The 26,182-nt window shown below is 48.1% G+C and overlaps 7 protein-coding genes across 9 annotated transcripts; 3 read left to right on the top strand and 4 right to left on the bottom strand.

Annotated features, from left to right (window-relative positions):
• The first annotated feature begins 272 nt into the window (after nt 1-272).
• Nucleotides 273-6,500, top strand: LOC6732164. The gene is made up of 5 exons (XM_016178323.3): nt 273-1,035; nt 1,139-2,857; nt 2,914-4,968; nt 5,030-5,228; nt 5,292-6,500. Exons 1-5 carry the CDS (start codon nt 576-578, stop codon nt 6,016-6,018), a joined length of 5,160 nt encoding a protein of 1,719 aa, XP_016024847.2. The 5' UTR covers nt 273-575; the 3' UTR covers nt 6,019-6,500.
• Nucleotides 6,501-6,780: 280 nt separating this feature from the next.
• LOC6732162 (ER degradation-enhancing alpha-mannosidase-like protein 3) lies at nt 6,781-11,268 on the bottom strand. 2 transcript variants are annotated; one of them, XM_016180074.3, is made up of 8 exons: nt 10,808-11,268; nt 10,347-10,734; nt 9,951-10,097; nt 9,076-9,895; nt 8,610-9,003; nt 8,164-8,435; nt 7,907-8,005; nt 6,781-7,848 (listed from the first exon to the last, which is right to left on the bottom strand). In XM_016180074.3, exons 2-8 carry the CDS (start codon nt 10,496-10,498, stop codon nt 7,327-7,329), a joined length of 2,406 nt encoding a protein of 801 aa, XP_016024845.1. In that variant the 5' UTR covers nt 10,499-10,734; nt 10,808-11,268; the 3' UTR covers nt 6,781-7,326. The 2 variants fall into 2 exon arrangements, with proteins under 2 accessions (XP_016024845.1, XP_016024846.1); XM_016180075.3 differs by having other exon boundaries at nt 8,191-8,435.
• Nucleotides 11,269-11,389: 121 nt separating this feature from the next.
• Nucleotides 11,390-18,402, top strand: LOC6732161. 2 transcript variants are annotated; one of them, XM_016178325.3, is made up of 5 exons: nt 11,390-11,542; nt 13,760-15,805; nt 16,032-16,324; nt 16,390-17,021; nt 17,089-18,402. In XM_016178325.3, the coding sequence occupies exons 2-5, from the start codon at nt 13,805-13,807 to the stop codon at nt 17,928-17,930; spliced, it is 3,768 nt and encodes a 1,255-aa protein (XP_016024843.1). In that variant the 5' UTR covers nt 11,390-11,542; nt 13,760-13,804; the 3' UTR covers nt 17,931-18,402. The 2 variants fall into 2 exon arrangements, with proteins under 2 accessions (XP_016024843.1, XP_016024844.1); XM_016178326.3 differs by having other exon boundaries at nt 11,433-11,542; nt 13,744-15,805.
• A 68-nt stretch (nt 18,403-18,470) lies between these two features.
• On the bottom strand, nt 18,471-19,826 carry LOC6732160 (radial spoke head 1 homolog). Its single transcript, XM_002079256.4, has 2 exons — nt 19,685-19,826; nt 18,471-19,510 (listed from the first exon to the last, which is right to left on the bottom strand). The coding sequence occupies exons 1-2, from the start codon at nt 19,757-19,759 to the stop codon at nt 18,551-18,553; spliced, it is 1,035 nt and encodes a 344-aa protein (XP_002079292.1). The 5' UTR covers nt 19,760-19,826; the 3' UTR covers nt 18,471-18,550.
• On the bottom strand, nt 19,768-24,053 carry LOC6732158 (UDP-N-acetylglucosamine--dolichyl-phosphate N-acetylglucosaminephosphotransferase). The gene is made up of 5 exons (XM_002079254.4): nt 23,647-24,053; nt 23,446-23,587; nt 23,170-23,383; nt 22,867-23,101; nt 19,768-20,441 (listed from the first exon to the last, which is right to left on the bottom strand). The coding sequence occupies exons 1-5, from the start codon at nt 23,790-23,792 to the stop codon at nt 19,949-19,951; spliced, it is 1,230 nt and encodes a 409-aa protein (XP_002079290.2). The 5' UTR covers nt 23,793-24,053; the 3' UTR covers nt 19,768-19,948.
• On the top strand, nt 20,632-22,865 carry LOC6732159. Its single transcript, XM_002079255.4, has one exon. The coding sequence runs from the start codon at nt 20,810-20,812 to the stop codon at nt 22,271-22,273; it is 1,464 nt and encodes a 487-aa protein (XP_002079291.2). The 5' UTR covers nt 20,632-20,809; the 3' UTR covers nt 22,274-22,865.
• Nucleotides 24,054-24,302: 249 nt separating the features above from the next.
• LOC6732157 (sorting nexin-29) lies at nt 24,303-26,147 on the bottom strand. The gene has a single exon (XM_002079253.4). The coding sequence runs from the start codon at nt 26,033-26,035 to the stop codon at nt 24,470-24,472; it is 1,566 nt and encodes a 521-aa protein (XP_002079289.1). The 5' UTR covers nt 26,036-26,147; the 3' UTR covers nt 24,303-24,469.
• Between the last annotated feature and the right edge of the window lie 35 nt (nt 26,148-26,182).

Genomic DNA, 26,182 nt, shown 5'->3' with positions numbered 1-26,182 from the left:
AGCTAAAAGGGTATTTACTCTATTAAATCTTTATGAATCGAGCACCGCAATGAAATGGGTAATATTTGAAAGGATATAACTATATTTGAAAACTAATCGATTTTCCAGAGAATAAGGTTTAGTTTATAAATAATGTTAACTATACAACAATTTATAAAATCATCACAGAATCACAATACCTTTCAATATTTCAAAGGTATATTTTATTGATTAATCCCACTGTAAAAATAATACCGATGGTATTTTAAGACGTATATTGGCCATGGCGATGTGAGATAATACTACGGTGTTTTCCACGGTCACACAGCATAAAGCAACTTAAAATATTAAGCCTATCAAATAAGAAATATACAACGCAAAGCACGCAGAGAACGTAAAATAACAATCGAAGGAAACCGACCAAGCCATGATAATGTAATCATGATCGTCCACAGTCAGTTCGGGCATTGTTTTCTAGACAGCATCAAGTATATTTTTTAAATTTCACGTGCTAAATTTACAAGAAATCCTACCACAATTGCTAAACGAGTCGACGAGGGCTAGATAATCCCAATCCCATTCCCCGTACCAACGCGATGTCCAGGAGAGAAGCCAGCCTGATGGCCTACGTTACGGCAGAGGAGCAACTACTGAACCGCTACTCGCCGCTGGAAGGCGACGAGGTAGATACGGAGGCCAGCGAAGCTCCAGGCGACGCATCGGGCGTGGCTGAGGATCGGGAGTATCCCACGGATATCGTTACATCCGTCACCAGATCCTCGAGGACGGGAGCAGATCTGGACCCCGCCGTGGACAGCATGCTGCACGTGATCTCCGACGACTCGGATGTCCAAAGCCTTATCTCGAGTGGCAGCGGCTTCAAGGGCTGGCCGGAGGAGCAGCCGTCTTCCAGTTTCGTCTCTCAGAGTGAACCCTTAATATTCGGACTTCGCCGACAAATGATGATGGCCGAAGAGACACACCAAGCACCGGCATGGGCCACCTGCACCCCGGCAAAACGTTCGTACAGCAGCCACGAGGTCATCGAGATCAACGGTTTGTTAATCTCTTCTATATGAACATTTTTCCTAATTGAAAATATGAAATATCGAATATGGTAAACTCACTCATGCATTCACATACTTTTCTTGTTTTTTAGACTCGCCCGAATCTGTCCAGGATCCGGCCATTGGACTAATGCAGACTGTAGTCAGCAGCCCCGCCATGCTGCTGACCAATGGCAATGTTGACCAGTTCGAAATGCTGTCCCACGAGAATGATGAGGGTGAACATGAACTTCAGGTGGCCGAGGAAGAGGAGCAGTGTGTGATATATGAGTCAGTGGATGGAGAGAACATGGTCGTCTTAGGAGAAGAACACTGCTGTGAGATCATAGTAGCCACCCAGGGAGTGGCATGCGAGCAGGAGTTCGCCAGGGCCATCATGATGGCCGGAAACGGTACCGGAGCATTGCTGGGCTTGCTGCCCGAGGAGAGTGATGCGAATGAGTGTCTCAATGGAACTGCCTACATCGAGGAGGTCGTGGAGGATATGGGTGTGGCCGAGGCACGATTGGCGGCTGGAAACAATGTGTACCTTAGTGATGCAGCGCTAGAACAGCCTTTAGTGCACCAGGAACTAGTCGACGACGAGGCGCCGGAGGAAAACGAAAACGCCACATTCTTAGACGACACACCGATGGAGGAGGAACGTCCAGATATTTGTCAGGTGTATGATCACGAACTGGAGGACCACGACGATGAAGAATGCGAGGACGCAGTCATCCAGGAAGAACAAGCCCAGCCTATCGACATTATTGAATTCGAGGGACAGGAGCCGCTGCCAAATAATCCGCAAAGAAAGTTGCTTCGCGAACACAGCAGTCCCACGGAATTCCCCGTCAGCTCATCCTCCATGCCCAACGCCAGCGATCACTATGACTATGAAGACGAGTTAACGGGCGGACGCCCTCCATCCAAAGTGGCGCCGCTGAAGCGCAAATATCCGCCGCTGATGAAGAATACGCTGCATGGAGAGGCTATGGATCGAAGACTGGCAAGCATCTGTCAGGCTCAGCCGCAGATGAGTCCCGCCGAGAAAGTCTCCAATTGGGAAACGGCACCTAGGGAGGAGTGGGCCGATGTCGAGGATGTGGAAGGCTTTGAAGCTGCCTTCAAGCAGTATGAGGCTGTTACCGCATCACTCAAACAGCTTAACTTTGCCGAGTTCCGTGAAACACTGGTCCGGAACATGGAGAAGATCAGCCGTGAAATCATGCAAACCTCAGACGAATCCACTCAAGAGCTGGCCAGCTCTCAGTCGGCGGAACGACCGGTGTATCGTCGCTATTTGCACATTCTGCCCACCGAGGAGACAATTGTGCTAGATGATGATGACGACGATTGCTACGAGGTGGTGGGCATGGAAAAAGCGTCTGTAACCACATTGATACCCGAGGAGGAGCTACAGGATGATCAACAGCCGGAGGAAGAGGAGATAGTGCTGGCAGATGTTGATGACTTTAAGAACACGGATTCACCAAACTTCGAGCAGCGGAACCTTACCAAGGAAACATCTACAGCAGACCTGGAGAGTAGCGCGCTTACTCAAACGGCATGTTCATCCGCTGCGAATTTAGACCTGGTCGCATCCGTATCCTATACTAAACCTTGTCCAACTGCTCCGGCAGGACTTGCTGACTTTATGCAGGCGAACTTAAGCGACCGTGGGCCCTCAGAAGAACAACAACTAACCAACGCTGTATTGAATGTTATGCGTCAGCAGGTGCAAACAATGCAGCAACAGCAGTTTATGGAGCAAAAGATGAACCAACAGCCACAGATGTATCACTACGAGGAACTGCCACAGGCTCCCCAACGTAAGACTTTTTATTTGTATTTTATTGCAAATTTAATTGGTTAATTTAATTTACAGAGATGCAAATGGAAGGGAATCAGGGGCCTTACGTTAACTATCCGAATGAGCAACAGGAATTCTGCAACTATCTGGGTCTCACCGAACTGTCAACAGCAAATGCCGTGGCTACCGCCATGAGGGAGCTAGCCAACAGCACTATCGCTCGCCGATCGCTGCGGGTGAGACCTCAGCAGCAACTGGACAGGATGCGTAGTGATGTGCGTGGAAAGCGGCGCGAACGGGAGCGAGATAGGCAGCAGGATAAGGACAAGAAGATACCGCTGACCACCAGTAGTGAGCTTAGCACCGATAAAGAAGAACCCTCCCCGCCTCAGACATCACAATCCGTTTCGAGGATGGCGGGGGACGCGGATGTCCATTTCAACTCTCAATTGCCTGCAGAGCATAAGCGAAAGCTGAATCACTTGTACAACTCATATTTTGCGGAAGAGGAAGATTGTTCTACGAAGAGGTCACCCAAAACCACCGACTTTTTAGCCAGTTCAAAATCCTCAAAGGATGTAGAGGGGCAACCATCGCACAAAGGGCCGGAGCCGCAACGTCGTAGATCCATCGTGGATGGCGACGGCTACCAGAAACATGAGATAGACAAGGAGTCTGATAAGGGTCGGGTTCAGTCCGTTGAGGCGGCTTTTACTAAGATCTTCGAGGCTGCCGCACCTGCCCAATCCAAGCTGCTGGAGAGCATGCAGCAACGCTTGCGCCAGGCGCGTGAGACGAAGCCATCAATTTATATTATCAAGGCTACAAGCAATGCCTCGCCCCCGAATGCATCGCACAGCAGGCAGGAGTCTCACATCTCACCGGCGCCCTCGCACTTAATCGGCGGCTTTGGTGACGTAAGCGCGCCGCATCCTTCAGTCATTTCCCAGCCAGTGAAGAAAAGTGTTACAATAAACAGTCCAGCTAAGGATACTCTGCAGTCTCCAGTCCCCTTACCAGTGGATACACCCAAGAAACCAAAGCATAGGAAAACCCATGGAGCCACCAAACCTGTTGCCGCTACACCACGACGCCGCACTACCATGGGTGCATCCAGTCCCGGGAAGGAAGCTCGTGCACGCGACTTGGTTACCCGCTCCACCACACATCTTAATTCAAAGCTACTTCGTAACCGCAAGGTTAGTCTGCTCAAGAGCTACGCCCTGTCGGATGAAATGGCTCAGGGACGATCGAAACGGATTGCTGGCGGTGCAGCACAAACCACCAAAAAGGGCCTAATGCCCAAGGCAGCACGGACGTCGTTAAAGAAGCCGCAACCGGTAGACAAAAGTCTTCCTGAGCAACATCGCTTGCAGCAACAGCAATTGGCTCCGCCAAACTCTCCCCGAAAGATGAAAGGTGTCAAGGAGACTGAAGCTGCCACGACAAGTGCAACGAAATCTAGTCGCCTTAGTAAGCGGACCAAGCGAGCACGAGCCAAGTCACTGCCTTCCAATATTGAAACGGTGACTGAACCTGTGGCAGCCGTTCCTAATGCCACAGTGTTGAGGCTCGCTGACGTGCCCAACACATTTGCGCCTACACACAGCCATCTGTTGAACTCCGCAGCCAAAGAAGCCGCTGACAAGACCTTCGTTCATTCCCCATCCGTCGCTCAATCGCCTTATGCACAGCCCGTGCTTATTTACCCGCCATCCCCAACAACACCGCCACCGAATACGGAGCTGCATCGCCCGCGCCAGCAAGCCGGAAAAGTCAATCCAGCTGACTTAGTCCTGGCCACCCCTCCTGGTGGTCTGCTGCGACTCAGTCAGGGATCCGCGACGCTAGCAAATCCACTTTCTGCCAAGCACGGCCAGGTTCTCTATATGTACTATGAGCTGGAACAGCTCATTGTGCTGCAGGAGAATTGCATTACCTTCTGGAAGTACTCCAAAGTGTTCAACGTGCTGCATCAAACCCGACATAATTCCTCCTTTGATGGCGTCAGAAAATCTCCCCCTCCACAGTTGCCCCAAACACCTTCGCGCGAACCCAAAGATGTCGAGAAGGAGTTGGATAAGGGCCCGCGTTGGGCTTACCTGGGCAGAGTGCGGCGCCTGACTAGCGGTGGGTTACGATCATATATATATATATTACGAATCTTTCTAGCCTCTTTGATCCATTACAGAGAGAGAGATCTTCACGCCGTTTGGCAGCCGCATTTGCGTGCACAATTCGACGCCAGTGTACCTGGAAATGCGGAGCAGGCCGCTGGACCATCACAAGAGGGAGGTGAAGCTAACCTCGTTACATGTGAATGTGTACTACTTCTGCGAGGAGGAACTACGACCACGTATGCACTCGGTGCACTTGGATGCTGTCAATTGGTGAGGTTCATCATGCAGTATGCATAAATTCTATGACGTAACCCACAACTTTTGTTTATTTAGCGAATGGCCGCATGTAATATACACAACTATAGCGGATTCGCGTTACTTCGTTATGGCATGGCAGCAGGAACTGGTGATGGGCAAGTCGCGCTCGGGCATTTGCAAGTATTCACTGACGCCCACGCTGGATACGCTGGCCTCCATACGGGAGTTTAAGCAGTTGCGCCACGAGCTGCGTCACATTGAGTGCCTTTCAGAGGATCGTCTTATCGGCTACGGCCAGATGCGCATCACCGTCTGGGATCATCGCAGCGGCGATACTCTGATGAACTACGACTTGGGCCGGCCGCTGGGCCGTTGCCTGGCTGCTATGCACTATCCTAGCCTCGATATGGACCAAAGCAGCATGCTGGTGCTGTACCAGCTGCTCAGAGAACCAAACAAACCGGCTGAGGTGCATGTGATCGCCTGTGAGCTGTCCCATGCCACGCCCTCGCACCGCCTGTTGCAGGTCCATCGCTTACCATCGCCGCAATTCGACGATGCCACGGAGGGCGTTAACACCGGTGATCACCTGATCATCAAGTCAGCATCGAACGACGAGGCCTGGATAAGTGCCGCCGATCCGAGACAGCTAACCTATTTGGCGCCGCAAAGCAATGGTGCGCAGCGTTTTTATGCCCGCCACAAGTCCCAAGTGATCGAGATGTCCCCGCAATCCCTAACTGTAGATAGTATCGCCAATCACATGCTGAAATTGGCTGTCCAGCAGACCCAATCGGCGTAGACCTGTGTCGCGGAACTAGGAATGTGGAGAGTCTTGGCCTTGAACAAAGTTTTTGTTTTTTTTTCACACAATCCCATGTTGAATATCACACAGAATACCCGATCTATAAATGTGCTTCTGGCTGTCTGCCCAAGTATAGTTCAAATATACGAAACTATAAAAAAGTTGCGTCTTAAACCCGTAGTCCTAACAATCATGATCATCTAGAAGCATCAACATTTCGCCTTAGTCTTAAGTAAGTCGGAGAGTAGTAGCCTTTATTATGCGCTATTTTGAAATAAGTGTTTTTGTTTCTTTCGTTCTTTTTATTTTTTCTAAAAGAAAAACAAAACTAGCTTAAGCTACCGTAGTTTTAGGCTTATGAATTCAACTGTTTGATTTGCTACTACCGACTGAAGTAGTGAATTTGTCATATTTTTAAGATCAATTGAAACACCAAAATGGAAAGAAATAAATGTCATTAAAAAGGAAATCCTATTAAATATACAACGTTTTTGTTTGCAACAATTGCATTTAGTCGATTCACAGATATGTTGGCATCCACAATTATTTGGTTTATAATACTCGATCACGGATTTTGAGACTGCCTCTGGACTCGCATCCTAGCGAAGTTGGTTTTGCCATCTGTTGGATCTTGATTATACGGATGAGGTGGTCACCGAGATCTTCGTGTATTGGAGTACACGGGAAGGTAATTCCTATAAGATCTCAGTTGTAAGATCATAGCTGGCTCTTGAGTATTAATGACAAAACGAAAATGCCTTTGGTTTTTCATTATAGTTCGTATATTTTAAACTAATTTTGTATAATATCTAATCAATTTCAACTACTCTGTTGTCGATCAATTCCGACTGTCTACCCTATGAACTATTTTCTTAAAACTAATCATTATTTACGATTTTGTTAGTCTCTAAGTTCTAAGTTTTTATATACAGAAGTTTAGCTTACATCAAAAAGGTAAAATCCATCGAAAAAATTGTGAGGTGGACCAAATATACAATTAGAATGAACGCGAATGCGATGCTATTCGGTTATAATATTGCCACTAGGAAGCCAATTGCCTGCCTGAGAACCAACCACGAAATGCAAAGATCCCTAAACTGAGTTCCATAACTCGTGGCATTAAATCGCTCTTACATGTCTAGTAAAGTACAGGAAATTCCAATTTAGTTACGTTCGCTTACTGTACACACGTTACGAATATAGAGAATATACATATCTCTATTTTGGCGAGAACCATTTCAAGGCTGTATCAAGCCCCGAAAGAAGAGTAAACGCTGAGGGTGCTCCGGCAGCCGTAGCAGTCCACTACAATTCTTTGTCCGGTTTCTGTGCTACCGACGCTGTTTGGTTCTGCCGCTGCTCCTTGGCCAGTTGCCAGCGCTTGAACTCCACCATCTGCATGACGCGAACACGCAGAGGTTGTTTCCGCCGCTGCATGACCGCCGACAGCTTGCCGAACTCCATGCTGTACATGAAGACGACTGGAATGAGCACGTCGTCCTTGCCGTCGCCGGACATTGCGAACATCGGCTGCGTCTCACCGGAAGAGCCCGGAACATTATCACAGACAATCAGCGCCGCCGCCCCCACCTTCTGGGCCAGTCGCGCTTTGCTAACGAACGTGCAATCGCCGCGCTCGGCCACCAGGACCTTTCCTTTCGCCTCCTCGGCGTTCTCTAGGCTCTCATCGCAGGCTCGTAGCGGCTTGGCCAGTATCACGTCCCCTTGGACGAACTGATCGCCAGTTAACTCCGGGCTAAAGTGCGAGGGCCCAGCCATCAGAGCGATCCAATCCTGTGGGTTCTCGTCAGTGGCGTAGGCTACGGCCTAGAAACGAAAAAATCATTATGATGCTTGCCATTTGAAATGTATAAAGCATGCAAACCTGCAGTTGCGCTAGCTGATTTATGCTTTGCATCTTGGTCAGCTCAAGCATCTCCTGCATAAATTGCAGTCCCATTTCGCCCTCCTCGTGACTTTTGGCCTGAATAAAGTCGAATATATATTAATTTGTTCTACGATCTGTGCGATGATGATGAGAAGGAAGAGTAGGAAGCGGAAGATCGAGGAGGAACTGGTGGCGCAATGGTTACCAGCCAGAGTGTCAGACGAAACCAAAAAGCAGAACAGAAAAAAACTTACATTATAGAAACTATGAAACAGTCGCACCTTGCCTTGGCTGCGGTCGCCTACCGAAACCATGGTAATGCCCATGTCGTAAACAGCTCGAAGATGATCTGCATTGCTTGCCTGAAAATCCAGGGCGCTGAGTCGCTTCCCCGCGGTGGTGCGAGGGCACGAGCCCGTAATGAAGTTGCGCAGTGGTTTGCGTACTTTTTCAGGAAAAAGCCTATTTGAACTGGGGCAGGTGCGCATGAAGTCGAGTACGTTGTGTTCGTCCGTCTGGCGAAAGCCTGCCAAATAAAGGAAAACATGAATAAAAGTTCTCACAAATGGCCAACTTGACTATCAGTACATTAAAGATAAAAGAGATTGTTGCAAATAAACAATTGAGACCTTTCAAGACCTATAGATGGAGTTACTGATAGCGTTGCGGCGATTACGTAAAACAATTTACAAGTACTTACTAAACGTGGCATTCCCTAGTTGGGCAATAGAGAGCGGTAGCAGATGAGCCTCGGTCGTGAAGACGAACTCATCGACGTTTATGATCAGATCCTGGGGATCGGAGAACAGTAGGAAGAGGTATTTGATCGTCTCGGAGAGCACAAACGAGTCCATGCGATCCTCATGCTTGCCAGTCCGTACATCATTGACGGCCGCATAGCCGCAAGATACCTTAGCATACTGCTGGAGTGTTTTCAGAGCCTTCTTGCCAACCTGCAGGTAATGATGATCGCCAGTGGCGCGGTACAGGAAGTAAGTGGACTCTATAAATTCTGGCCGCAGGGGATGCTGTCCCCAATGTATCTGGAAGTCGACGGTAAATGCTTCTGGAATGAAGGTGTGCATCTGCATGACCTGCAAATAAGATGAAATATATGTGTAAAACAAATCGCAATCATTGGTGGCTATGGAAAGGATGTTACATACCTGATAGAGCATCTCGTGTGTCTGCACAGCTGGTTTTAGATCGCCCGAAAGCACCTGCAAGCCCGGCCAGAATGCCAGAAGCGAGTCCATGAAGTTTTTGGACTTAGCATGTGGCCTGTGCATGAGCACGTCGAGTAGCATGGGTCCTTCGCTTACGTACTTCATCACTGCGTTGTAGTGGCGATTAAAGCGGGCCAGGTACTTGTCGTCACCCAGTAGGACATACGACTTGAACAGGTACTCGTAGTAACTGTCGATGCCAGCTCCGACTCCAGAATCGCGTCGCACCCAATCGCCCGAATGGACATTAAGTACCGTGCCCATGAGATCGGAGCCACGGTGCCTTAGCTTCCACAGCGCATCCATGGCGGCGTGGGCTCGCACTTCGAAAATGGGATCACCGGTTAGACGCGACAGAGCAGCAAATTCCAGAAGGATGGTGCCAGCACACGCGGTACACGTTTCACGGGACTTCTTGAGCATCGGATCCTTCATGCCCAGGCGGAGATTAACACGCGCATGCGGAATGCCCGTGGATGTGTTGAACGCCGGTAGCAATCGGTAGCCCAGCTCGCGAGACATCTCCAGCAGTTCGCCCTTGTACCAATGCATCGTGTCCGCATGCTTTTGCAGATACTCCGCCAGGATGTGCGCCGACAGGAGACCACCGACCATTCGAATGTTCGTCTCAAACACCGACACAATAATGTCGCTGTCGAATTGAACGTCGCGGATAACTAGCTTCACCGCGTGCTCAAACTCTGTGAAATCACCCAGCAGCACCAGTGTGTCCAGAGTATCCACCAGAGTCATGGAGAAGCTAAAAGTAAGAACAATGTTAGTGTTCCCTCCAAGCCATAGTTATTTGAACTCACTTTCCGAGAATGTCGTCCATGTCGCCACGCGATGGCGTCACTCCCCGGTACCGTCCTTTGCAGGAGAGCGGCATTAGCTCATCAGCTGGATAGGCGTTTTGCATGTAGGCGTTGTATGCATGATAGAACATATCGCGAGCCTCTTCCCTGAAAGCAAATGGAACATATTGTATACTTGAATTCACTTTCTATGTGATTGTTCAGAACAACTTTTAAGCTTAAGCGTTTTAATATGACTTAATATGAGAGTCATGGATATATAATTCGTTTTTATAAGCATGCCATTTAAATGTATATCCATAAATGATTAAAAACGAGTTATGCTAATTTGACCTCCTCGTTTCTGATGCATATATGGGTTACATTTAAACAAATAGCATAGGAGCTGAGACTTACCGGAGTTCCGCCCGCTCCTTGTTGGACATGTTCTGCGTGGGCATGGTGGTCTCGGTGCTAAGGACGCAGGCAACTACGATGCACAGGGCCACCAGGAAGATGAGCATTAGCCGCTGGCCGTGCACAAAGGATTCGGAGGATGTTGCAGACATGGTGCTGGCTATCTGGAGACTACCGGTGGCGGGGGCGGTGGTGTTGGAGGTTGTGCTGGTGACGGCGGATGGCTTTGTCTTTCGCCTTCGGCCGCCAGACTTGCCGCTCGAGTCGTTGTGACGTTGACCTTCACTTTGAACGTGTGGTGTTGAAACCAATGTTTCGATGTCTCTTTGCCCCGCTTCTTTGTTGACTCCGCTTTGGGCCCGTGGCCCGCTTGATTTGGCTCTGCAGCCTAATTGAAACAGCCAACTCATAATTAGCTTATAACTTAACAAGTAATTTTGTTCGACTGAAATTAGGCTTACCTGTGCCCGAAATGTCGACCTAATTTGTTGTTGCTATTCGCCCGGTTTGCACGGGCACTAGAAGAGCGGATCACTGTGGATCAAACTGGAGCGCGCTGCTTCAACGGCATCTGCAATTGCACATTCATCCTCCCGACGACAGCGACAACCGCGACACAAATCGTGACTATTTATAATCTCGTTTGGAATATGTTTTCTGCTCCAATAACAAAACACCACGACTGCAAAGCGAGCGTCACAATCGTAAGGTTACTGCGGCCAGCCAATCGGCGGGGCATTACGACTCTCTTTTATATATCCAGCTGATTCTGCTTTTATAATTATCTGAGCTGCTGTGCTGGCAATTATCAGATCGCCTGCTTATCAACGATGAACTCAAGATTCCTTAATTTTATCACGAAAAAAAAGTGATTGCACCGTCAGTGTGACCAGCTGTGCAGCGAGCGGAAGAGAGTGGCCCTCCGCAATTAAACTAATATTATAAGCTAATCTTTAAAATATTGTGTTAATGGTCTAAATAAGTTGAATAAGCTAATTATTCTTTTCCATTTTATAAATAACAATAATATAAATATATTATATTTTACCATTGTACAGCACTGGTTTTTAGTATATTTCAAGCGCCTTTTCTGACTACCTTCTAATGCGTATGAGTATGCTTCAACGGTTCTTTTGCGGTCACACTGCAAGCCAGACGAAAAAAGACGCGAAAAGATGCAGAGAATATAAACAACGGTGAGATAATAATTAAACAATATGCCACAAAAGACATATTTATTAAGTGACCAACATATTGTGATAAAAAACAGAGATGTTACTTTCTATGTAGCCCAGTGAAAAGTTCAAACTTTCGACAGATGCGAGTGTGTGCGTAGCTGAAACGGCTGCCTTAGGCACAAAGGGTGAAAAAGTGCGAAACCAGAAGTTTCGGTGGCTTCATAATACCTGGAATTAGATACTCCCGTTATTTCTCGATTTACATCAGAGCCGCAAATCGTTGCCCTTGGTAACATCTTAAGCTGCAACACCTTGCGCAATACATACATATTTTACATATGTATATGCTCACATACGCACACACTCACTTGAGATGAGTTTTTCCAAGGTAAAAAGGAGGCGAAAAGCGATGAATGAATTATGAGAGTGGGCGGAACGGCGAGGAAATCTTCATTTTGGTGAATGATTCCACTTGCGGGCAGCAGGGAATCTCGGCTAATTGGCCGTTTTACTGTCGGCCCGACTCATTAGCGGCTTTTCACATGTCACCAGGTGTTGCAAGTGTGTGCGTGTGTCTGTGTGTAGGTATCGCATGTACATTATGTACCCGCACTGTATACCCAGTTAAACGGTTGTTTTGAGCTCGGATTCCATGACAGATTATGCAACCCACTCTATCTCCGTCTCTTTCGGGCTGCTCCTATTCTTTGGCTCAGCGAAATTGACATTTAAATTAATGGAAAAAATATACAGCTAACTGGCATATCAGCTGATTAGTCTAATTTATTGGTAGCACCACTCCAATTTGGCAACTACTTTCTCGCTCTGCGAGGCAAACGTACATACATAATTTAATTATTGTCTTAGATTCGTGGCACTTTTTTAGCCATATTTCTGCATGTGTATTTCGCTTTTTTTACGTCTGTGTGCTGGGCTATTTTTGTATCGGTTTTTCGTTATTTTTGTTGTTTGCATTCGTTTTGGCCAGATTTCTGCTTGTGTGTTGAATATTCGCCATCAACAGTCATATTTACTTAGCGAATCAAGCTCTTTGGGAACTGAGATTAAATGGAATACCCCTGCGACCATCCATCTTGATCACTTTTCGCAAAGTGCCGGCTTATCAGTTTTATGGGCTCATTTGTTCTTATCAGCTTTTCCCCAACAGCTGGCCACCACCAACCGTTGTCAATTTATCAACAAATAGAAAAGCTTTACGCCTTCCATATTCTATATATATGTGTATATATATTCGACGTGGCATCGGGTCAGTCACTCGAGACATGGGCTGTATTATACAATGAATTATTTTATAGTTCTCGCGACTTTTTATCCCAAAGCCATTGAGTAATAATCTTGGCAACTGAAGTATACTATATACTGTACGTAATTGCTTTGTTGGTGCAGGTTGTGGTTGCTGGGCGGCAATTCATTCGATATTTCTGTTTATAAACAAATGCATGCGGCGGTATTAAGGAAAATTAAAATATATGCTAACTTATAATGGCCACTTGCTGATTCACAGCGTTGCGGACCATTTATCTCAATAAAACTTGACGAGTACTTTAAGACCTCTAAAACCTTAGATTTAAAGCAATAGAAAATAATTGAGCAAACCAATTTATAGCAAGATTTAATGTTCCTTTTTATCAAAAACAATCAAATTTTTACCTAAAGTATTCGCTTAATCTACAAACTTTTTTGTTAAGTGTCTCCATTAAAACTTCTACATTATAACTTTTTAGTTTCTTGCATGCCTTAAAGTTCTTAATCTTCATTGCGTGCGAATGGAAATCTGTCGTTGGAGAAGTGGAAACTCGTCCACATCCAGACAGACACTATTATAATGCATTATTAAAAGAATGCTACAAAAGTTCCCTCACTTTACGGTTCCACACATTTCTGTGCGTCGCCATTTGGACACGCAACTGGACTGTGCGTCCTCCGCCTCCTTTAGACCACCGTTTTATTTATATTATTTACCTAACTTATTGATTTTGTCCATTGCCCAGTCACACTTTTCCCTTCTCCCGCTGAAATGAGAGTTGCGACACATTTTTTGGGCTCCCGAAGGGTAAAAGCGAAAATCAATAATGACCAAAAACCTAAATTGGTTCAAATTAGTGAGCAGACATCCACAAACATCAAGATGGCTTGTACATAGTTGGCTATAACAAAATATGAAATTATTATTTTAGTAATCAATAATATTCTGAAAGCCCTCTTATCTTACAGGTGTACTATGCGACCGTACAAATATTTGAGATTACATACTGAAAAATGGAAGCAATATCGAAGATTTCCCTGATATTGTGTGCCTTGTTTGTCGTGCTCAACGCCGCAACGGCCATCAGTGGCGACAGCACCCACTGTCTGGCCACATACAGCAGTGCCGAGGCGTACCTGGCCCAAATCCCGCAGCAACATCGTCCACAGATCAGGCCCAGGATAAGGACCTGGCAGGAGCACGAGTTCTCACTGCTGGGCTACAAGTTCCACCTGCCGTTCGTTGGCCATGCCGTCGACTCGGATCTAGATGATAGTGACAGTGATGAGGGTCTGTGGCTGGATGCGGCGGACGCCGGATCAGAGAGCGTAGAGGTGGAGGAGCATGAACTTCCTTCGGTCGGTAACGTCGATCCCACGGGCAATGTTTTTAAGCTTAGCTGCGAGGATGTGAACCTGAGGCGTGTTAACCAGGAGCTGCTCTCCCAGCGAAGCTCGCACATTAACTACAACCAGCTAATGCTGGCCCATGTACCTGCGGATCGCAGTAATCCCCTAAAGCTGCCGCAGCTCGAAAGTCTGAGGGAATTCAGCTGGCAGAGTAGTGAGCTTAAAGATGAAACGCTCAGGGAGCTCTTCACCCGCCAGCCGCACTCCTTTGAGTATATGGAACGGCTGAATCTCGCCGAGAATCGCCTGGAGTGCCTTCATTGGGCCATTCCGCTGGCCGTGCGGCGCGTGAAAGTACTTAAGATGAGCGGTAATCGACTGAGCAATTGCAGCCTGCTAAACCTGCAGCACATGAAGCAACTGCAGGAGCTGCACTTGGACAGAAGCGAACTGACCTACCTACCGCCGCGCTTCCTGGGCGAGCTGAGCGAATTGCGCATGCTGAATCTCAGCCAGAACTTGTTGACGGAGCTTCCACGGGACATATTTGTTGGAGCCCTGAAGCTGGAGCGCCTCTATCTATCCGGAAACCGGCTGAGCGTCCTGCCATTTATGCTCTTCCAAACGGCAGCCGACCTCCAAGTGCTAGACCTCAGCGACAACCGCCTGCTTTCCTTTCCGGACAACTTCTTTGCCCGCAACGGGCAGCTGCGTCAGCTGCACCTGCAGCGAAATCAGCTTAAGTCCATCGGCAAGCATAGTCTGTACAGTCTGCGCGAGCTGCGTCAGTTGGACCTTAGCCAAAATTCTCTGTCCGTCATCGATCGAAAGGCGTTCGAGTCTCTGGATCACCTGCTCGCCCTGAACGTGTCCGGCAACAACCTGACCCTGCTGTCATCCATCATCTTCCAGTCGCTGCATGCCCTCAGGCAGTTGGATCTCAGTCGGAACCAGTTCAAGCAGCTGCCCAGTGGCCTGTTTCAGAGGCAGCGCTCCCTAGTGCTGCTACGCATTGATGAGACGCCCATAGAGCAGTTCTCCAACTGGATATCGCGCTATGACGAGTCCCTTGTGGATCCGCAAGTGCTCCATCGTTTGCGCTACCTTTCCGTGCAGCAGAACCGGAAACTAACGCATTTACCCGCCACCTTGTTCGCCAATACTCCGAATATAAGGGAGCTGCTGCTGGCCGAGAACGGATTGCTGCAGCTGCCCACCCAGATCTCAGGGCTGTCGCGATTGCAGCGACTCAGTGTGCGTGGCAATAGCTTGGGATCGCTGCCCGAAAATATCAAAGAGCTCAGACAGCTGCACTACCTTAATATATTGGGCAACGAGTATCAGTGCGACTGCAGCATGTATTGGCTGACTGCCTGGCTGGCGAATACCAGCACTAGCCTGCGTCACCAACTGCCCCAGGCACAGAACAATAGCAATGGCAGTCCCAACCAGACTCCACTGGACTCGTACGAGAGTATCGACCATCAAATCGATGCGCTCAAGTGTCAGTATGGTTATCGCGGCGATATGCTCCGCGTGCTAAGCAAGCTCAACTGCTCAGTGCCCTCGGTGGTGCAGTTCTCCGAGCCAAAGATGCACAAGCTTCTCTCCACCGCCAAGCTGGAGTGCCAGATTTCAGGGAGCCCAGTGCCGGACATCATCTGGGTGAGTATCCTCATATTGTACTCAAATTTAGAGTTTATCGTGTTAGTTAAGGAGTATATGTTCATATAGCATAGCACATTTTTATATATTTAAATATCACATGATATTGGAACTTATTATGCCCTTTTAATAGTTAATCCTTTAGCTTTCCTAGAGGTGACTAAATGTAATATTCTTCCATGAACTTCTTTATGAGGCACAGAGTTAATCGTTTACTCTTCATCAGGTGACACCACGCAATAAGATTTTACGCCACCATGCTGATCCTGACAAGCGGCCGATCATCATCGACAGCAAGGAGGATGCTCACCAGCCACCGAGTGCCCAGGAGCTAGCTGCTCTGATGGACGAGAGCTACATTCAGTCGTTGAACTGGACACGCCAGAATAGTCTAGTGGGACGACGCGTGGTGCTGGTGGAGAACGGATCGCTGCTGGTGCACAATATTTCGAGAATTGACAGTGGCCTCTACACTTGTTATGCCTTCAATGTGATGGGCAAAGCCTCGGCAAGATTACGGTGGGACTAAATGGCGACTATCATGTTTAAATAACAATTTAAATGGTTTTTTCCTTTTCTCGTAGACTGTACATCGATCCCATTGTGTTCTACCGAGTTAAAATCGGTAGCATTCTGTTTGGCACGGCTCTGGCTACCGCATTCCTGCTGCTAACCCTGATTGTGCAGGGATTGAGGAGCTGCCTGTCACGCTGGGGCATCTGTAATCGCTTCTATTGCTGCGTCAATCGAAAGAAGAAGTCACCGCGCAAACGCCAAATATACGCTATGCTGGACAGCATCGAGACCTACAAGAGCCAGCAATTGGAGAGGCTGAGAGAGAACTACACGCAGCAGGTGCACCGCATCCGGGAGAACTGCGCCCAGCAGGTGGAGTGGATCCAGAGCAGCTACACCAGCCAGGCCAAGCATATTCGCGAGTTCCGCGACATAGGCTCGAATCATCTGACCACGCTGAAGGACCAATACTACGATCAGGTGAAGAAGGTGCGCGACTACTCCACAGGCCAGTTGAGCTGGGTGCGGGAAAACTACGTCTTCCAAAGGAACAAAATCCGGAAGTTTAGTGCGCATCAGGTATTGCGCCTCCGCGAGGGATACAAATACCAACAGCAGACGCTGAACAAGGTGCTGGAGAACCTTCCTAGTTTCTACTTTGAGAATTGTCGCGGAGGATGTGAGGAAGACATTGCCGAGGGTAAACTATTATAACAAAACACCATTGAGTCGTATTTATATTAAAGGTAATTCTTTTTGTTCAACAGACATAGACTGCTACTTCAAAGGCCAAATGGACTTTGGTGGCTCCAAGGAGCTGCACATACAAAAAATTAAGGCGCGCCTATCTGCTAATTACTCAGCAAGCAAGGCGTCGCTCTACTATACCCCACCAGACGATGACTTGCTGCATAGCTCGCAACTTAACCTGCAGACCTCCCCCATCCACATCAACTACATTGATGAGAATCTGGATCAGCAAAAGCAGTTGGAGCACGATTTCAAAATGGAACCCCAGCTGTTGCTTTACAATGCCCCCATGCTCTATATGAATCCCGAAGGCGCCAGCAGCAGTAGCCAGGCGGCGGCTTTGGCGGCAGCGGGGGCTCTATCGCAGTTCATCAGCGTGGAGGACAATAATCAAGAGCAGGAGATGCAGCCGCTAAGAAAGATCAGCGGAAAAGCACTGGGGATGCCCGAACTGAAGGACTTGAACGATGTGAAGAGCTCAAAGTCATGTCCGGCCATTTATAAGGTTTCCAAACAGCGAGATGGTAGCACACTGCATGAGCTGCAGAAGGAGGGCGAAGCACCCTACCAAATGCTTCGCCTAAATCCGGTGGAGACCACTTCGCTGACCTCATCCGTTGCTCCTGCGATGAGGACGGAGAAACTGAACATTATCCTGGACGAATGCGGCACGGCGTCGTTGTGCAAAGCGGAGCAGGAGGGCGACGCAGGGAATAGCGAGACTCCACCGTCCGAGTCCAGTTGTGAGTCCAACAGCTTGGCCGCCAGTTGCGGCGACGTCTGCCAGGTCAGCAGCAAGCTGGGAAATGCCGCCTCATTACCATCTACTCCCCCCAAGCCTGACCACGCCAGCACTTAGAGATTTTTTTAAATTAAACATTAGTAACGAAGATATAAACTGTATAGATGTACGTAAATCAAACACGCATCTGCAAATGAAGTTAATGTTAATGGTTACGCTACGATGGTAGGGCGGACAACAATAATTAAACTTAGAGTTAATTAGCAAAACACAGAAATTCGAGTGCTGAACATTAGGAAATATATATGTATATCGGAACAAGTCATACGATTACACCGACCGATGAGCTGATCAAAAACCAAGCTTAATGAATTTAAAATTGAGATCAATTCACCACTGGATTCCATTGCTGAGGTATCACGTCAATGAAACTTGAAAAGAGCCCCCCATTTGTGATTTCATTACATAACGAGTTTAAAGCATCAAAACTGTAAAGTGCAAGGCGTATTTTAAAGTGAAACTGACAAATTTTAATTGAACTGTATGAAAATAAAAGCGTATATAACAAATAAACCATAACATATATCAATTGGCGAATTCTGAATTCCAAGATTAAATCATTCTACGACCACCGAGTTAATATAAATATTTTTTTTTCAGATATACTGATATATTCTTTCATTTGCAGGCAACATAAAATAAAAATAACAAGTGCATGTGGAATAGTAGCTACATTCCTAAGGATCTGGACACTCTGGTTGCTTGAGGATCTCAATGCAGCATGGATTGGCGTCGATTTTGCACACCTCGCTCTCCGTCTCCACCTCGCTGATATCGGTGAGATCGCACTCGCATGGGAAGCACTCCATCTCGCCGCCCTCCTCGCCCTCGGCCTCCTCACCCTCTCCATACCAACTGATCTTCTCCTCGCTGCGCATGCTCGGCTCCGTGGAGAGCGAGCAGACGGACAGCTCGGAGTCGGAAATGGCCAGAGGCACTGGCTCCTGTGGCAGCAACGAAAAGTCATACACGGCCATCTCCTGGGCGAACCATAGTGTTGGTTCCATTGGCTCCGCATCACCCATCTCGTCCTCCAAGCGCTCCTCGGCGTCCTCCATCTCGTCTTCGTTGCTGATCGCCTTCATGTTGTAACTGGCGGGCAGGAAATAGCCCAGCAGGAGGTATCGATTGTTGAAGCTAAACACGGCCGGTCCACTCGGGTACAGGGAATCCCAAATGCCATGAAGTATTGTGCACTTGTCCTCATTGCCGATATACAGCTCGAAGGGACCCGTTCGCATGTTGCTGTTCCAGGTGGCCTTCATTCTGACGGACAGACAGCAGCCATCCGTTCCGCTGTTAAACTGATAGATGCCCACCCCATGACGTTGGCCCTTGAACCAGTCACCCGAATAGTTGTCCCCATTCACATACTTGTACCGCCCCTTGCCGTGCTTCAAGTTCTTTCGCCAGTTGCCCTCGTACACGGATCCGTCCGGATAGATGAAGATGCCGCGCCCACAACGCTTCCCGCAGCGATACTGTCCGTAATACCGTGATCCATCCTTGAACACGTACACCCCGATGCCGTGACGGCGACCCTTCCTGTAGTTCCCATCATACTGATCTCCGTTGGGCAGGATGGCCCAACCTCTACCTTGTCTCTGTCCTGCAGCATTTCGACCGCCTATGTAGAGCTGGGATGGAGGATTATTATAGATATTTGTTTTAATTGAGCTCCTTGCTAACTCAAAACTGTTACTAGAATGTTCAGATTAAAGTTACGCCATTAAAAAGTTATTTCTTTTGAGGAAGGAAGAACTCAAAGCACATAAAGTGCTACAACGAAACTCATCAATTTTGGAACTTACGCCTATATTGGGTCCCAAATCCTCCTCTTCCTCGGGCGCCGACAGGTCCTCCTCGGACATTTCGCTCATGGCCATGGTGATGATTTTGAGTTAACTTGCTCCTTTCGGTTCTTTATTGCCGAGTGAAGTACAGATTTTTACTTACGAATTATGTTCGGGAAATATTTTGTGTAGGCATTAAATAAATGTATTCTGTTTGTATAGTTAACTTAGCAAAGGCTTACTACAATAAATATCAGAATCGAAGAATCATGGTATCGAGGGCTACGTTTTCGCATAGAAGTAGTTGGCCAGGGGATATCGTATGGTCAGGGCAATCAGTGTGCACAGCACCTGGAAACCCATCAACATCTGGGTGACCACTCGCTCGTGGACAGGTCCGAAAACGACGAGGACGAAGTTAATGAGCGTAAAGTTGTTGGTCCTTACAACTCCGTCCGCTTTGGTATGCCAGCTAATCAGTCGCAAGTTCCGCAATACTGTGACCATCAGGCGACCCGGAGCATTGAGATCATCCAGGCGGAACTCCGTGGTGCTGATGTGAAGCAGATCCGTCTTGTTGTCGTACTTGGGCAGCCGGTGACGCGGACATGGCACAAAGTGGAACAGCTGCGGCGTGGAGTACAGGAAATTTAGGATCTGCGGCAGAAAGAAGAGCAGCAGCGTCTTGCTGAAGTGGCCCAAGATGCCAACCACGGCGAAAGTCATGCCGGCAAAGTAGCAGTAGGTGTCCCCAACAAACACCTGCGATGGATATCTGGATATATAGATATATATTACAAATCAAAAGAAGTAAAAATAATAGAATAATATTTTTTGTAAATATGATAATTATTAAACTTAAGAAGACGATAAGAGATTATAACGTATATTTAAGTTTCAAATAATATCCTTAATAATTCGATAACAGTAACAACCAGTGTTGTAAGGTCCATCGAAGCGAAACAGCCAGATTACAACTGCAGCGGCGAACAGCTGACTGAGGACATTTGCGTCAGCTGTGCGGGGGAGTTGAGGGGTGCTGTAAAATTTTTGGGCGTGTTTGCCAGCGGAAGAAAAGCGTGAAAAGTACGAAAAATCGAAACGGAATGAGCAGGATAAACTGCAGAAAGTGAACCAGTGACCATGGTGAGAAGCACAATCCTGGCCACCTACAACCAGACACCGGTAGCCGGCGTTGGACGGCTGGCCATCACTAAGAAGCTGGTGCTCTGGTTGGTGCTGGTGCTGCAGGTGGGCTTCATCGGCTGCATATGGCTGCTGCAGATGAGTCGTGGCCAGGAGTCCCAGCAGCGCGGTGCAATGGACCAGCTTGGCGGACGGGTGAACTTCGTGGCCAGCGGTGAAGCGCCTATGGAAAAGATGACCCTTGTGGGCGGAACCCATTGTCCGCATCAGCAGGAGAATGTCAACCGCTACGACAGGGACTTTTATCAAATGAAACCGGAACGACTGAACGAATCCCACCTGCCCGACTACAACGTGCCCGCCTATGTGGACGCGGAGATGGGCCTAACCCCAAACCTCTGGTGCTATCGCGAGGGTACCATCAATGAGAGCCAGCGGCTCAACGATGTGGACTATCTAATGGCGCCGCCGCAGTGCAGATGTGAAATTGGCTGGCACGGCAGAGATTGCGGCCAGCCGGAGATCATATGGCGAGCCCTGATGACGTCCAATCGGGCCAGTAAACGAGGCGGAAGCACACCGCTTCAACTGATCGAGGCCAGTTCTACTTCCCTGCACCGCCTGTTCTATATGCTGGAACTGGGCGCCTGGGATCACCTAAGTCTGGAGCTCTTGGAGCTGCAAATTCGAGCGCTCATCGAGGTTGTTGACTACTTTCTCATATACTATGTGAGCAACGGCAGCAAGGAGCGGAGTCTGGAGAGCATGCTGGGCAGCCAAACGAGCTACACACTACTTCGCTGCTCCTCCGAGAGCAACTGCAGCAGCTCAATGGCCTACAGTCACTTCAGACGGCAGCTGTGGCAGCAGTGTGGTGTCCAAATGCAGGCGCAGGATCTGCTGCTCCACGGGGACAGTGGAACGGTCTACGCGCCAGCAGCTCTCAAGTTTCTCAAGTACTATGCCAAGGATGTGCTGCCGCTGAAATTCCGTTTGAAGTACAATGTGTATGGATTCTACTGGCAGCATCCGAAGAAGACCCTCCTAAATGGGGTGATAAGTTCCTTGGGGCACCTGCACAGTGCCCAACTGGATGCCCACCGGCTGCACCGGCTGGCGAGCAGCACACTGGGTGATCTCAACCACTACGGCGGCTGGAACTGCGAGCTGTGCCTGCCCCCCGAGCAGATTGTGCTCCTGCTGCAGAGCTCCAACCACCGAAAGCTGCCAGTAAAGCTACCCAACGATACCCGCAATGCCCACATCGATGCCAACTACATGCAGCAACTGATAGCCAATGGAGTTCACATCGATGGCACCACGCAGCTGCACCGCTTGCGGGAGCAGAGCGAGAAGTATTTCGCTCCGGAGGAGGCGCTCCAGCACAGCAGCCAGTATGGCCAGCTGCTGGTGAACCTATACGATGTGGACGTCCTGGAAGATCTGCAGGACGAAGACTAACTACGCCTGCCGAAGTTTGACTTGGGCATGGCAGCCTATCGAACCAGCATAAACCTACGAATATATATTTATATGTGCCTGCTTTTGAGTCCCCATCAAAGTCTAACAATCTCATAATCATCATATCATACTCTGCCTCCTAATCCACTCATGCGAATGCCCTTCTGTGTTTTTGGCCAGGTGAATTCCAAATTTAGTATCTCAGCAGACAGGACAGACAGACCCGCCATCTGTGATAAGAAAAACCAGAACTAAACAATGAATTTATGAGAGGAAGTCGATGCAACCAACTGAGAGGAGTCTCAAATTTGCTGGAAAAAGTTGTGAATTGGGTTGATCGCAATTTAGCATTATTTTTAAGATATAACACACACGATCTGTATGAGAAAGCTTTTTAGATTTACTTTAAATATTGATACCAATTATCAGAAGGCAAGCAAATTTAAGCGAATTTAGTTTTGGTTACAATTTTGAAGCGTGATTTGTGTTATTAGTTTATTACTAACGTACCCTAATTATAATTAGACGAAAATTTGTTGACCTTCCAGATCAATTCAGTATTTATAAAAATAAAAATCTATTGGAATACTCACTTGTTGAACTTCCAAAGCGCTAGGGTGGTGGCCAGGAAAGGCAGCATGAAGTAAATGGAGAAGATATGCGAATCCACCTGGTGACCGAGCAACAGTTCGATGGCATTGAAGACCAGAATGGAGCCCGCAATTATCAAGGATTGCCCCACCTCCAGGCCATTGATGCCAGCCAGGATGTTGATGGCATTTGTGCAGAATACCGCCAACATGCCCATGAAGACGTAGTACAAGGCACCTTGAAGAAATCAAAATAGGTGTCATCTCTTGATTGAGAGATTTTCGTTTCTTGGGAACTTTAGCTACCTATATTCAAGGAGGTCCCAAACAGATTTCTCGCAAAGTTGGGCATGATGACCGTCGTTGAGTTATAGTTGACGTAGTACACCATTAGCAGCGGCAACGTGGCGATGGTGGGCAACAGGAGCTTGTGGCGCCATCGCAGGTCGAGTACGTCATCGGCGAAGCCCAGGAAGATCATGCAGCAAATGGACAGAAGGGCGGCAATCAATTCCACGAACTATGCGGAAAACAACAGTCGATAAGGTGGCGCACATAAACATCTATCAATTAGATAGCTACCTTATCATGTGGAAAGGTATCGGGTTTGCCTCCAGTAATCGCGTCCGTGGCAGCTGCCTCATCGAAGGCGAAGGGAATCGGTATGAACAGAAACAAGGAGACCAAGAACACACAGCCAATCAGCACGCCAAAGGATTCAGGTCTAGAGTTTAGGAATCGTTCCAGTTAGAAAATCTACAAAACAACGAAGCGCCAACTTACACCTGCGGCTTGTCCTTCTTGCACAGATCTTTGCCAAAGAGATTGGCCTTGATGAACATCTCGCGGAAGCGGGGTATCATCCGCACTGTCATGCAGTAGGCGGCGGCCGAAATGGCCGCATTGATGGCTATGGCGACACTCGACATGGTCGGCCTTGAAAATCCACCTTCCGCTGCACTAATTCAATTAGCTGGTGTTGTTGCTGGTGTCTGTTCACAGCAAATGTGCCGGAGTCACGCGTACGGAGTGCGCTGCTTCAATGGGGTTAGAGGCCGTGGATAACCAGCCGATCACTCGATCATGGTGCAGAAATCAATTACGCCGACAAAAAATAAAGTACACGCAATTGAATCTCAAATTGCTGATAACAACAAACTCAGCTGTTCGGCGGCTAGTGTGCCCGTACTTTGGGCTGTTTGACATACCAAACAGCTGATTTTAGTTTACCAATTTAAATTATTCATAAATAAAATACCACAAATTAATTTAATTTAATTTTAATCTACCCTAGTGAAACTAGTTATTAATTTGTATAGTCGGCAAGAATCTCAATTTAATTTCGCTTGCATATCAAAGTAAGAACATGTTATAGTATTTCTAAAATCAAGAGATTTAAAGATACTCGTTAAAAATTTAAGGAAAGTAAAAACACTTTATTAGATGAAAAAGGCTTAACTTTATTTAATATCAATGATTACAGCACTTGGACCAACTCCGTTATTACACATATAGATAAAGATATCTACAACAAAATAGATAAAATATGTTGCGAATACTTGTTCTTTTCGAGCTTCCTTGGTTAACTTAGATTCAGTAAAGATTGCTACCTATCCCTGAAGAAGGGGAAAACCTTTTGCAGCTCCGCCTTCGACTTACAGGCCTCCACCTGCGGCAGGGTCTCCACCAGGTTGAGCAGATAGATCTGCAGCTGCTGGCGGCGTTCCTCCACGAAGACCAGGTTCATGTTGCCGAAATGCTTCTTTGGTGGAAACTCCACGGCACTGACCACCGGATGGGTCTTAAGCAGTGACTTGTGCAGCTTGTTGAACTCGCTGTAGCGTCTGAAAAACGTCCAGTGCTCCAAACGCTGCCTCATCGTGATGTGAACCTCGTAAGTGTAGTGGGAACCAGATCGTTGCGACTTTGACAGCTTTACGTACGGAATGGTTATCAGGAAATTGGAGCACAGCGATGAACTGGGGTCGATGCCGGTCTCCTCAAAATGTTTGGTCAGCCTTTGGATGAGCAGGCGATTTTGTAGACTAAGCTCCGCCACACGGGTTTCCAGTAGGGCGCATCTTTCGTTTAGCTGGTTGACATGCTCCTCCAGCGCCGCTTGCTGTTGGCTGTTAGCCAAGCAGTTGGCAGAGGAGGAGGACTTGCTCCACTGCGAGGAGGTGTCGCTCCGGTCTTCGTAGAGCTCTGACTCTCCAACATGCGCGCCAATGTCTGGCAAGGGCGTCTTGAGAAACTCCAGCTCGGGTTCAATGGGGTCGAAGGGACCCAAGTTGACTTCTTCCTGTGGCTGGGCTAATTCCTGTTCGATGAATTCCTTGGAGAGAATTTGCTGGACCTCCACCGACTCGATGGGCTTTAGGGCACCCAGTAAATCCTCTGTGGAGTTGACGCACTCAATGGGACGTTCCACGGCAATGCCAGGTCTTTTTTGGCGTCCCACCACCGGCACTGGACTGGTGGTGAATATAATTGGTTCCTCTTTGACGGCTTGAACACTTGGCGTCGATCTCCTGGGTGCATTCAGCTCAGTGGTGTCCACATTGAGGGCGAACAGTACATCACTGAGGGAGTCTATGATCTCTGGCAGCTTCTTGGCCGCCTCATCGTTGAGTAGCAGGGACCAAGGTGTGTAAAATCGATGCAGTTGCTTCTCGTCGCTCAGCCAGGTGAGGACATGGCTATGCAATCGCTTCTCGTTAAGTGTGGCGCGTATGAAGGCACGTCCTCTGCCCACATTCGTCCAGATCTGCTTGAGCTCCATATACCTCTGACGTTCGTGGGGCGTCAAATGCGTCTGGCAGAATTCCCAGAAGGTGGCGTCATTGTTGTTGCTGCCTCCGCCCGCATTTCCGGACACCATCTCCTGCATGTTCTGGATGAAGCTGGCGGCACTGAAGGAGGAAGTGCTGGCCGATTGTCTAAGTCCGTAGGTCATTAGCTCCTCGAGGGATTCGCACAGTTCCTGAACAGATTCATCCCGCTCAGTGGCCAGTTCTTTGCCACTGAACTTCTGTGTGATTTGATGCGCACTTTCCTGGAGACGACGAAAGATGTCCTCGCGCCGTTGGCCAAAGGTGCTGCCCGCCAGTTGGCTGCGCATGCTCCGGAAGCCCGCCTCTGTGGGCATCGAGCTGGATGCATTTTCTGGCATTATTTGTGGATATTATTTAACTAATATTGTTTTCTACTCATTTTTCTCACTCGGCTGTGTGCCAACACTGGTTCCTTGACAACAAAACAAGCCAAACAGTGTTGGTAAGCGTTGGAATAGGCGCATTCAGCACACCGATTAATGATT

This window comes from Drosophila simulans, chromosome 2L (genome assembly GCF_016746395.2).
Source record: "Drosophila simulans strain w501 chromosome 2L, Prin_Dsim_3.1, whole genome shotgun sequence".
In the NCBI taxonomy this organism is placed as follows: Eukaryota; Metazoa; Arthropoda; class Insecta; order Diptera; family Drosophilidae; genus Drosophila; species Drosophila simulans.
This window is presented reverse-complemented; position numbering and strand designations above follow the sequence as displayed.